At 66.3% G+C, this 11,929-nt stretch overlaps 1 protein-coding gene across 2 annotated transcripts in view; it reads left to right on the forward strand.

The window, feature by feature from the left end:
* H696_05164 overlaps positions 1 to 7,687 on the forward strand; it is a gene marked incomplete at its 3' end in the record, with an annotated part of 10,436 nt that extends 2,749 nt beyond the window's left edge. Inside the window, exons 2-4 of one of the 2 annotated variants that reach the window (XM_009499019.1) lie at positions 459 to 1,082; positions 1,367 to 1,463; positions 1,572 to 7,687. In XM_009499019.1, coding sequence (XP_009497294.1) covers positions 459 to 1,082; positions 1,367 to 1,463; positions 1,572 to 7,687 — 6,837 coding nt within the window. Of the gene's footprint in view, positions 1 to 458; positions 1,083 to 1,327; positions 1,464 to 1,571 lie in introns of those variants that run through there. The other variant, XM_009499020.1, reaches the window with a different exon arrangement.
* Between the last annotated feature and the right edge of the window lie 4,242 nt (positions 7,688 to 11,929).

Below are 11,929 nucleotides of genomic sequence, written 5' to 3' on the forward strand. Positions count from 1 at the left end.
CCCCCCCCCCCGTGCCGCAGGCCGGCCCTCTCGCGCCGGCCGTGCATCGTCCCTCCTCCTCCTCCTACTCGCCCATCTGCCTCCCTCTTTGCCGCCTCTCCTGCCCTTTACCACCTCGTGCATTTGCCCCCTCGCCGTGCTCGTCGACGACGAACAGATATTAACCTTGCTGGCTGATTATGCGCTCGTCTTATGACCCTCCATGTGTCCGATGATACCTTTACACAACGGCCCTGGCCGAAAAAAAAACGGAACAAAAAACCCCGAACCAACCAACAACCCACCCAACCCCCACGGAACCAACGAACGAACAAACAACCTCGATCCCAAAAAAAAAAAAAACACGCACACACGCGAAAATGTGCCAACGCGCACCCGCGCCCTCGCGTGCCCACTCAACCATGCACGCGAACATATGCACCTATCGCCCCCTTCACCTGGGGGCCGGTGTTGCTCAGCCTGCCGCGCAGGCGCCGGCTCTTGGGCAGCATTACTTCTTCGACACCGACCTGTCGTCCTTGAGCCCGGAGCTTTTCGACCCTCCGGAATCGGGCGCCACACAGGCACATGATGACTCATCCTCGGATGACTCGGAGGCCAGCGACGTGTCGGATGCCGATTCTTGTGATGGCCCACTGGAAGCTGATGGGCATGCCAGTAGCCGTGGTCCAAGTACCTCGCCTGCTGCCGATGATTTCAGCGCGGACAGCTCCTTCACCATCGAGCTGACCGCTCCCCTGGGCCAGGCCCCGCAAGACGGCCCCTTTGTGCACCCCAGCGTGCGGGCAAGCAACCCACCCTCGATGGACCCGCTGGCCGTGCCGCCAGCCATGTCGAGCCGGCACACCTTTGATGTGAGTGCACACCAAATGGCCGCACACCTGGACCGGCTACTGGACCAGCTGGCCTGCGCAGTTGATGCCGAGGCCCGGGGGCCCCCGGTGGCCGGGCTGTCAATTGGCTCGGCCTCCCTGTCCGGGTCGCTGGAGCTGCTGGCCCACGCCGGATCGCTGGCCCACGCGGCCTTGACATCGGTGCTGGAGGACATGAGCGCCCACCCTGATGATAGACCTGCTCGAACCGTGCGTCGACTCCCGCTTGCTCCAGCGTGTCTTGCCACCCTCCCCCCCCCCCCCGGATACTGGGGCTGCATGGGCCCGCGCATTTCGCCCACCAACTCACGCCTCTCCGGAAGCGCTCCTATTAACGCACATACTCAAAAACATACACCATCTTGCGCTCCTCCCTGTGCGCCCCGCCCCCCCCCCCCCCACACACACACATACATACACATACATATATATGTATATATATTTATCTACGCCTGCGCACACACATATACAAATGTGCCGGCACGCCCATACAGACCCCTTCCCAGATTCAGGCAGCTCGGCGATCGATCGAGAGCTCGTTCAGCCGCCTGGCGGGAGACATTGCTCGCTGTCTATCGGATCATGCTCTCGGTCAGTGTCCCTGCCATCCTCACTTTCGTTATCCCTCTGTATGCACCAACTGCATCTCCAGGCACTGACCCTACCGACCCTTCTGGGCCTTGTGCATTGGCCGAGTAGCCTTGCAACATGCCGGCCCGGGGTTGGAGTTGGTAAAACTACAGGCCCCCTCGCCAGCCAGCCACTCGGTAAACTCCCTGTCTTCCGAGGCTCCGGGGCCGATGGCCTGGCTGGCAGACTCTACCCCAGGTCCGGCCCCGGTCAGCAAGCCCGGAAATCCCGACATCCTGGCTGTTGCTGCTTCTACTGCTGATCCTCGGGCTGATCCTGTTGCTGATCCGGCTCTTGTTTCTGCCCCGGCTGCTGCCGCTGCCGCTATCCCCGTTGTTGTTGCCATCCCTGCTGCTGTTCCCTTTGCGGCTGCCGCTGTTGTTGCTGCTGCCGCTGCTGCCCCGGATCCCTTTGCCGATCTTATGATCGATCTTACGGACGGCCCCGCTGCCGTGGATCCTGCTGCCGCACTTGCCCAAACGCCGGCCAATCAGGCGGATACATCGGTGCCCGGTGTACCAGCCGGCAGCACCTCGGCAGCTGCAGCCACCAGTAGCATCCCCGAGATCGCTGCCGAGGATACCGTCACCAAGGGCAATACTCCGGGTTCTTGTCCGGAGGCAGGTCCCCCTGCCGACATCCCAAAGCCAGATGGCCTGAGGGCTGATGACTCCCATCCGGAGCTGGTCTCCTCCTCGGTGCAAGAGGCTGCCACCGACATGAGCAGCAGCAGCAGCAGCAGCAGCAAACGCAAACTGACGGATCGTGGCAGTCGTCCGGACCAGGATGAACCGATCCCGGACGGGGCTTTGAGCCCCCGGTCCAAGCGCCACCAGCCCGAATTGCCGGATGATGGCCTCTGGCCATTGCCACCCCCGCGGGCTGCGCATGCCAGCCTGCCGGAGCCCTTCAAGCACCTTGTTGATCGGTTCTTCCAAATTGCGCGCAACGCGCCCAACCGGCTGGAGGCCAGCCTGCCGACCGGTCAACTCGCCACCCCGGTGACCCATCCCCTGGCAGCCGAGGTCCTGACCGGACCGCTGCCCGACGCGTCGGCCCTCTTCAGCTTTGATGGGTACATTTGGCTGACTGGCTGCGATATTTCCAACCTCGTGGGGCTGCTGCTTCCCGGGGCTGGCCGGTCACTCGGGGTGGGCGCGGGCACCGTGCTGCTGCCGGTGCCAGGCTCGAGCCTGGGTCTGGTGTCGAGCTCGGCCCCGAGCCCGACCATGTCACCGAGTGTGCCATCCATCTCGGAAGTCGTCAATGACGGGACCGACGGCTGGCAGCTATCCCAGCCGACATCCTCCGCGGGTGCCACGGATGGGGATGCTTCTTTGCGGATTGATCCCTTTGTGCCGATCTGCCTGCATGATCTCTTTGGCAGTTGCAAGTTCCAGGGCTGCCAGCTGCAACACACCAACAACCCCCGGCCGCCGGCCGAGAAAGAGGCACCCTCGGCCGGGGTGTCCGCCTCGGAGGGGCCCGATGCCCGGCCAACAGCTGCGACTCCTCGACCGCCGCCTGTGATGCCGGGCTCTCGGCCGCTGTCGACGCTCGCCAAGGAGGACTTCGAGCAGCTCACGACCGCCGAGCTATCCCGGGCCCTGGGCCATTACAATGGCGGGCTCCTGTTCCGGGGCCTGCAAAACATGGCCCGGCCGCCATACCACTCCCGGCATTCGCACATCAACCCGCCGCCGAGCGTCGAATCGAATATTCGCCCCCCGGGACTGGCCTCCACGACGGTGAATTCGCGCCTGGGCCCCAGCCGGCCCTGGACCCAAGTGACCCCCCTGAGCTCGCAGCACCGGTACCTGACTTCGCCCTTCTCGGGGTTCAGCATCAGCCCGGCGTCCAGTTTTGCGCCACTGTTGGGGCAGCTGCGCGAGGCCCTCTTCGACCTGCCGGCTGAGGGGGATGTGCCTCTTCTGCAGTACCTGCCCCCGGTCGGGGGGCCCCGGGCTCCGCCTTCGCGTCCGGCTGCCCAGCCGGCCGGGACTCCCGGCGGCCCGGGGCCCGACACTGGCCCCGCGCATGGGGACCCGTCGGAGGTGTCGGTGGGCAAGATTCACGAGTCCGTGGCGGCCTGCCTGCGGGCCTGTCTGGATCGGCTGTACCAAGCTCGTGTCTATGCCCAAAGGTTTTCCATCTTCCGGGAAGGCGTTTCCCCGGACAATCCACTGGATGTGGCCCTGTACTTCCTGTCGACCGGGACGGACATCCTGCGGGAGGCCATTCAGCAGGTCCAGCACCAAGTCCAGGAAGTGTCTGCGCAGTCGGCCAACACGCCGGCCATGCGGGACCTGCGGGCTCGGAAAACCCGGGACCTGCTCACCCTGCTGGGCATGGACAGCGCCCTGTGGGGCTTTGCCTTTGAGTTGTATTGCGCCCGGGCCACCATGGGCTTGGTCAGTCTGAAGACCATGCTTCCCTTTCAGCAGAAGGCCGTCGATGTCATGCAGCAAATCCTGGAGTTCCATACCCCCTGGCCGTCGGCCCGAGCGTGGCTGGCCCAGCGCCAGGCGCAGGACCCGGACAATCCGACCGACCACAAGAGCTCGGCGGCCTCGCCGTTGCCCTTGTCCATGGTGTTGGACATGGAGAGCTTGGTGAGCGTGTCCCCGAGTTTGCTGACGGTCGAGCTTCGCCAGGCGGCCGGGCTCTGGTGGCGGTTCATCCGCGCGGCGCGCTTGTCCCTCCCGGTGCACATTGCCTGCCATGATCAGGCCATTTCGCGCTTCCGGTGGACCATTTCCCTGCTGGGTAGTCTGATGCTGGAGTGGACGCCCGCGCTGGCCACCCTGGCGGTTGATGCCCGGCGGTACCTGCCGGCCGAGCCCCTGTCACACCATATGGTCCGGCAGGCGCTCAGTCGGCCGATAGTCGAGGCGGCTCTGCTGGCGGCCAAGTTGGCCTCCGAGGGGGCGCTCTCCTCGCACTTGACGCACCCGCCCATGGACCTCCACCAGGCATCTGTTCAGGTCCGCTTCTCGCCGGAGTCGCTGGGCTCGACATTGCCGGGGGCCGATGCTTCGGCCCCCAAGCCCGGGGGCGCTTCACCTGCCAAGGCGGCCAGCGTGCCGGACCGCCGCCAGCAGCACTGGCAGCATCACCATCCTCGACTCGGTGCTTTGCTCAGTCCCCGGTGGCAAAATGCCCTCGACTGGTTGTCGATCGTGTGCCACGCCGAGTCCGAGGAGATGGTCACACTGCTTGCTGGAGATGCGTATGAACCTGTCTGCGGCGCTGGCAGTGGTGCCGGCGCCAGTGCCGGCACCAACACCGGCACCAACACCGGCACCGGCACCGGCACCGGCACCGGCACCGGCACCGGCACCAATGCCAGTACCAGCACCAGTGCTGGCTCGGATAAGCAGTCGCGGGGTCCCGACACTCGGCCGCCCATCTTCTCGAAACCATGCTTTACCCTGCCGATGTTGCTGAATATGGACCGGAGCCTGCGGACTGTGGCCATGGCCACGGCCTTGTCGGAATCCCACTGCCAGACCGCACACTGCTTGTGTGACTCGCGCATGCGGCACCAGCTTCCCCGCCCGGCGGCCGTCGTCCTGCGCAGGGTCCTGGACCGGGTTGAGCAGGGGGCCGCCGGCGCGGGCCTGCCATCGGGCAAGCCGTCCGGCTCGCTGCTCAGTACTCTGGCCCCGACCGAGGCGCTGGCCCTGTGGGTGGGGTATGCCTCGGCGACGGCCCTGCACTGCCATCTGACGCCGGTGCAGCTGCATATGACCCCCACGCCGGGGGAGGCCCCGGGGCCGGACGCACCCGGGCAGCTGGGGGCAGATGCGCTGCTCTTCTGGGCCCCGCCGGGCCTGCTGCCGGAGGCCCTCTTCACCGGGGACCATCTCGACCAGATGAGCGCCGCGGCGGCCGACGGTCGGCTGCATGTGGACTGGCTGGAATGGGTGTCGCGGGCCGGCCGGCCCGGTGGGCTGGCCTGCTCCCTGAGCCAGTCCCGTCACGGGCTGTCGCTGGACCGGGCCCTGGGGTCGGATTCCCCGGAGGCAGAGCTGCTTCACCGGGCCGGGAGCATGTGCTCCAGCCTGCTGCGTGGCCAGCCCCTGTGGGATGTCCTGTTGAATGGGCTGGCCGTGAGCTTTGACTTGCTGTGGGAGCAGCAGCACCGGACCCAGGTGAGCGATGGTGGCGCCCTGCAGGAGGCCCTGACCGAGTCGCTGGCGGTCCTGAACTCCGTGCTGCTGATGATGCTCGGCCTGGCGCAGGCGGCCGCCGCGGCCGGGGTGTGCTTCAATTGCGGGGCCCCGCATTTGGTCCCCGGGTCATCGGAGTCGGGGCACACCTGCGACTACCGGCAACTCGGGGCCAACACGTATCCGGAAATCCGGTCGGATGCCCGGTGCGATGCGGTGGTGCAGATGATGCTCCGGCTGGAGGTGGTCATCCGCGGGGTGATCTTCAGCCGGGGCCGCGGCCCGACCTCCTCCCAAGACCAAGTGGCTTCGGCTTTGATGGGGCTGCCGTCGCTGCTGGCGGCGGTGGTCCTGGCCCGGCAGCTGCCCGATGGCCTGCTGATGTCGGCCGAGGGGCATTCGCCGAACCCGGTGCATGCGGTGTCGCTGATTGGCCGGCTGACCTTGCGCATTTTGAAGGGCACCATCCCGGGGCCGCCGTCGGCACTGGCCAGCGGGCCCTCGTCCACCAGCATGACCTTCATGCACAGCCTCCAGGGGGCGACTTTGGGCCTGGCGACGACGCTTCACCACTTCTCGGCCGGCACGCTGGGCTCCCTGCGTGGCGGGCCTGGCTCCCTCCCGGGGGAGGAGGGCTCCTCGTCCGGCGACATGGCCAGGCACCGACCAGCCAAGCGGGGCTTCTTCGACTTGAAGGTCTTCGCCACGGCTGTGCACGGGGGGCTGACCTCGGCGCGCCTGGCCGCGGTCCAGGTGGACGCCCAGACGCCGGGCGGCACGGATGGCACATTGCTCGGGCGCCTGGTGCTGGACATGTGCCAGGTCGTGCTGGAGTCCCAGGCCCCATCGACATCTGAAGCCTCGGGCTCGATGAATGGGGTGCTCCCCGCCGGGGGGGCTGGATCTGCCTCGCGCCTGCCATTGGCCGGGGCGGGGCTGGTGAAGCCGGACACCCGGGCCGGCCTCACGCCGGTGGGCTGGCAACTTTTGCTGATGGCCGGACCGGATGTCCTGTTCTGGTCGTGTGACCAGGTCGACGGAGGGCCCGACTCCGGGCCTCGGCCCGATCGACACCCGGTGGTGGAGCTGCTGGCCGCGGCTCTCGGCCTGCCGGCCACCTGCTCGCGGGAGGCCTTCTTCCAGGAGCTCATTCGGCGGGCGGCGCACGATATGCTGGGCAGGTCGGCCGGCCCGGGCATCGGCCGTGGCTGTCTGAGCGCCTGGGCGCTGATGCATGCGCACCTGGTCGTCGGCGAGACCCTCGAGCGGGAGGCCAGCATGCGCCGGACGCTGCTGGCCCTGACATACAACACCCGCATCAATGCCAACAGTCCGATGGCGCTGGTTCACACGCGGCCCTGGTTCTATGACATTTGGACGGAGGGCGATGCCGGGGTGCCGGCCATCGGCGGGCCTCGAAGCGCGGCCCTCCCCCTGACGGATGACAGTGGTCTGCAGTATCTGGTGGCCATGCTGGAGGGGCAGCTGGCTCGGATGCCGCACCAGGCGCCGATTCAGATGGCCACCCTTCGAGCGGCGCAGCACGAGTTGGCCACCCGCTCGGACAAGTGGATCTCCGTGTATGGGGTGCCGCAGCATGCCCTGGCGCACGAGCTCCTGGACATGGCCAAGGCCCTGGCCCGGCGGCACATGCACACCCCCCTGCTCGCCCGGCTGACGCGCAACAGTGTGCAACTGTCCTACTCCAAGGGCCGCATGCAGCCGATTCGCGACCGGATGATGGATGCCCTGTGCCACAGGTCGCAGGCGGATGTGCGCCTTTGGCTGATGGCCATCCGCCTGGAGGTCGCCAGCGAGCACTTCCCCTCGGCGCGGTGGCTGTGCCGCGCGGCCTTGAGCATTCACCCCCTGGACGCACGCCTCTGGGCCGCGTACTGCCATGTGGAGATGCTGGCCGGCGGCCCGACGGCCATGCTCAGCCTCCCCCGGACGTATGCCCCATCGCCGGAGTTCCTGAGTGTCTTCTTCCTGGCGCGGACCACCCTCCGATAGAGTAATGCCTGTCCCCCTTCCTCCGGCCCTCTTTTTTCCTTCTTCCCCCCCCCCCCCTCTTCGCATGGCCCTCACATGAAGCTTTGCGCCCTCCGCCTGCACACAGTGTGCGGGAGGAGGGGAAACCGAATCAAGAAAATGTGCCCCCCCTGCGTAGGGGAAATAGATTTAGATTGTGAGATGTGACTCTTGTGTGTGAGTACGTGTGTGTGAGTACGTGTGTGTGCGTGTGTGTGTGAGTACGTGTGAGTACGTGTGAGTACGTGTGAGTACGTGTGTGTGCGTGCGTGCGTGCGTGCGTGCTTGAATGGTCCCTGGGCAGAGCACGTCCGCGCCGCGGACAAGCAGGGCGGTGGGCAAGCTTGAAGCCGAGTCCCCAGAGACACTGTCCGTCCCCCGGCGCCGGGGCCTCGTGTACAGAGCGGATCGAGGTAGGGGGGGAGGGAGGAGCGCGGCGGGCCAAGGCGGCTCCCCCCCCCCCCCGGGGCCCCGCCTCGCCCCCCCCCGACACACACACCGCCAGGAGGCAGACAGACAGACTGCCGCGCCTGCACACACGGGGCCGGTACACATGGTAGACACATTTGGCGAGAGGCCCCCTCGGGTAGCAAAGTTCTTTTTCTCGGCGATCGGTTGGGCCAAAAAAAAGGGCGGGAGGGAGTGTGGCAATGATGATGCAGACCCCCCCGCGCCCACCAGCCAGCCGCAGCCGGGAAAAAAGGGGAGCCACGTCTCCCTCCGAAGATGACGAGGGAGGCCGCCACAGGGGGCCCCTCGGTCCGGAGAGAGAGAGTGCGGCATGAGGTTCAATTTGTAAATTGGAAAAAAGGGGGTGCCAGTCAGATTGCGATGCAACCCTGCCGAAGGCTGCAAGGGCCAGCGGCACGGTCATCAATTGCCAACGCGGTCAGATGCCAAGAGGCAACAACCACGGGCACGCTTCGCGCTCGGGAAGCATCGCTATTGCTCATCGTCCTGGGGTTTGTTGATGTCTAGTTTGGGTAAACTTGACGAGGACACATACTATAGAAATGATCCCTAGAGTACGGTCGACTAAAGCAAAATCCGATGGACTGCGCTCGTCGGACGGCTTCTTGTAGGGGGGCATCAGACCCCGGCTGGGCGGATGTTAAATGCACCCCTCAGATGAATAGCATTCTCCTCTTCTGGGGCTGCCTTCGTGGCATTTCCGCCGAGGGGATGGATTTCAATTGTGGCAAGAAAATGTGCCAATCTGAGGTCCCCCCGGAAAGAGCCGCGAACATATCCCGCGAGAGGAATGGCGTCACGGTGTGATGAAAAAGAACCCCACCAGACTCGATAACCCAAATCATCGATTGAGTTACCAACTCCACCGACGATGCCCTGGGACAGGGTTTGCCATTTATCAATGGCATTCCACCAAAGAGGAACATCGAAAGAAGCGGGAGCCGCATGTCGGCGTCGACCTCGAAGGTCCGGCCCTTGGCCAAACACCAAAGATCAATTCAGGGCCTCCCTCCCAGGAGCCTCCAAGCGACAGCATCACCGAAACACTGGTCGGACGTGTCGGCACCGGTACGGTTATGGGGCTCTCTCTTGGAGCCCTTTTAAATCATGTATTATCTTTCCTTTCGCTGGCCTTCCCACTTGCCCCAAGTCGGGTCGCCAGGCTCCCTGCCCTTCGGACAGACGGTACTTGCCCGGATGTCGTGCGCCCTCCTTTCATGCCCGGAGGATGTGCCTCGAACCGGCTGCGCGTTTCCGACGTGGCTCCCGTCACAGTTCGCCGCCTCCGGCGGAAAGACCGATCTGTGAGAGCCGCGCCACATCGAGGAATGTGTCACGTGCGTAATCATGATACGGCGAAATATTCGGGTTCCCGGTGGCGGTCGGTGCATGCCTTCTTCGGGTCACGGTATTTTCTTTGCGTGCTTTTCGGACAGGTTCTGTTGTGGGCAAAGCTGCCACATCGTGGCCACCTTCCCCCCCCCCCCCCCGGTGTCCGCGGGCCAGGTGGGGGTGCATGCTTGCGCATCGGCGCCATGTATACTTTTGCCCCCGCCGGGACGGCCACATGCGTGTGCGTGCGTGTGTGTGGTGTATATGTATCATGCATACGGATGTGCGCGCAGCACCGGGACGGGGGCCAGTGACGTCGACAGCGTGTGGGGCGCGCGCGACCGCCACCACGAACAGCGGGGTACGTTGGGTGTGCTCACCTGGTGTATCCCCCCCCCCTCCCCCCGAGCAAGAGTGTGCGCGCCCCCGGAGGCTGGTGAGGGTCTTTATACATGCCGTGGATGCCATCCCCCCCCCCCCCCCCACACACACACACACGGACCCAAACACCCGCTCCCAAAGACCCGGGACTCGCGACCGTCTGCCGAAAGCCCGACCGACGAGGGCAGGGGCAGGGGCAGAGGAGGGAGGGGGGGCCCCTTTGGTGTGGGTAGCTGTTTTGGTGCTGCTCAGCGCGCACCCAGATGAGCACCCCCCTGGCAGCCTACATCCCTCCCGGCAGAGCCTCGCCTCCTGGGACCACGGCACAGTGGGGGGCGGGCGGGGGCAACGTGGGCGTGCATGCGAATACCGCTTTGGGCGCTCACGCACACGCCGGCAGACCGACGCCGAGAAAAGAACCCGCATATATACGGAGTGCAAACACCATGAGCAACACATATAGGGACAAACGTCCGCCGCCGGGTCCTCAGGGGAGCTGGCCGCCGGCTGCCCATGCTCTCAGCGGACGGTGTTGTTCGGGGCCGGCCCGCACTGTCATCATCGTCCTCGGGGAGAAGTCGTCTGCCAGCGCGCCAGTTCGGCGACCGGGCCCGGCCTGCGGATATGAGTGTGTGTGCGTGTGTGCGTGTGTGTGTGTGTGTGTGTATGTTGTTGCGTGTATGCACGCATGGGAGGTGCATGTGTGTGTATGTGTTTGTGTGCGGAAGGTGAGGGGCATGAGAGGGGGGCGGGGGGGGGGGATTTCCCGTGGCATCCCTGGGCATCACCGGACAGCCGCCGCCCCGGGCAAGGCTCGGGTTAACTCCCCCAATGGGGCCGGGCTCCACCGCACGGGGTTCCCCCACCCGGCGGCCGCGCCGCGTCGATCCAGGCATCGCCTTCCGGCCAGCGGGCAAGGGGGACCGGGCGCGATTGCCTTGGCGCCATCCTTGTCCATGTTAAGAGCAATGCTAATAACCCGTCTCATCCCGGGGGGGGGGGGGGGGGGGGGGGGGGCGAGACGGGCAGGCGCGGTCGGCGCGCATGATTGGCCGGGTTGCTGCCGACGCCACAGGCACCCGTGTGTGGTCGGTCGGCCCGGGGTGCCCCTGGCCGGTGCCGAGAGCGACCCGAAGTCCGTGTGCCCGGGCCCGTGCGGACTGCTCCGTGGCGTACCGCCAAATTAATCCATCATCTCGCGAGGGCGTGCAAGAGGGCAAGGGCAGGGGAGCTGGCGACGCGCTTCACGGAAGCCGACCACACGGCCGCCCGACATCTGGCACTCTCCGACGGCCATGTGCCTGTAACTAGCAGCCCCCGGCCCGTGTCGCGGGGGACTGTGCATGGTCTGCTCGGGGGTGTCCGGCCGCCGGCCAGACAAGCCCGTCACCGGCACACCGTTTGTGGCCCCAGGACCGTGGGGTGCTTGAGGCCGCCGCCGCCGCCGCCGCCGCCGCCGCCGCCGCTGCCACGCGCACCCACACGCCGGGAGGGGGACCGAGGCCGGAGCCGATCGTGTAAGACCCGTAGACACGCACACATGGCCATGGCCGGGACTGCGTGCGCGCATGCGCGGCCGAATCCCCGGCGCCCGGCCCCGCCACCCGGCGTGCCTGGGGCAGGATCGTGGAGGCGCGGGTGCCACCTCAATCGGCCCATCGATTAATGATCACCCGGTTCCGGGTGAGTCAAGTGCATTCCCCCGGAGCGCATTCGCGCGCTTCGGCGAGCCGGGAGACCCCGCAAGGGGCGCGCCGATGCGCCGAAATCAGCTCCGTCGAACAACGTGGCTGCACTCGGCGCGTCCGGGCGCCCCCGCTCCTCTCGGTGCTGCGGGGAAACCCCCGGCGGTCCGGGCCCGCTCTGCCCCACAATCTCTCCCCCCCCCCGCTCCGAAGGTGGGCACTCAGGGGCCGGCTCCTCGGACGGCCGACACGTCGCCGCTGCCACTGCCGTGGCCGCTGCCCCCTCCGGTGCATATGAGCCCGACGGGGCTTTCTCGAAAGCTCGCCCTGCTTGGCCGACCGTTCCCCCCCCCCC

This window comes from Fonticula alba, assembly GCF_000388065.1.
Source record: "Fonticula alba strain ATCC 38817 unplaced genomic scaffold supercont2.9, whole genome shotgun sequence".
NCBI classification, from domain to species: domain Eukaryota; order Rotosphaerida; family Fonticulaceae; genus Fonticula; species Fonticula alba.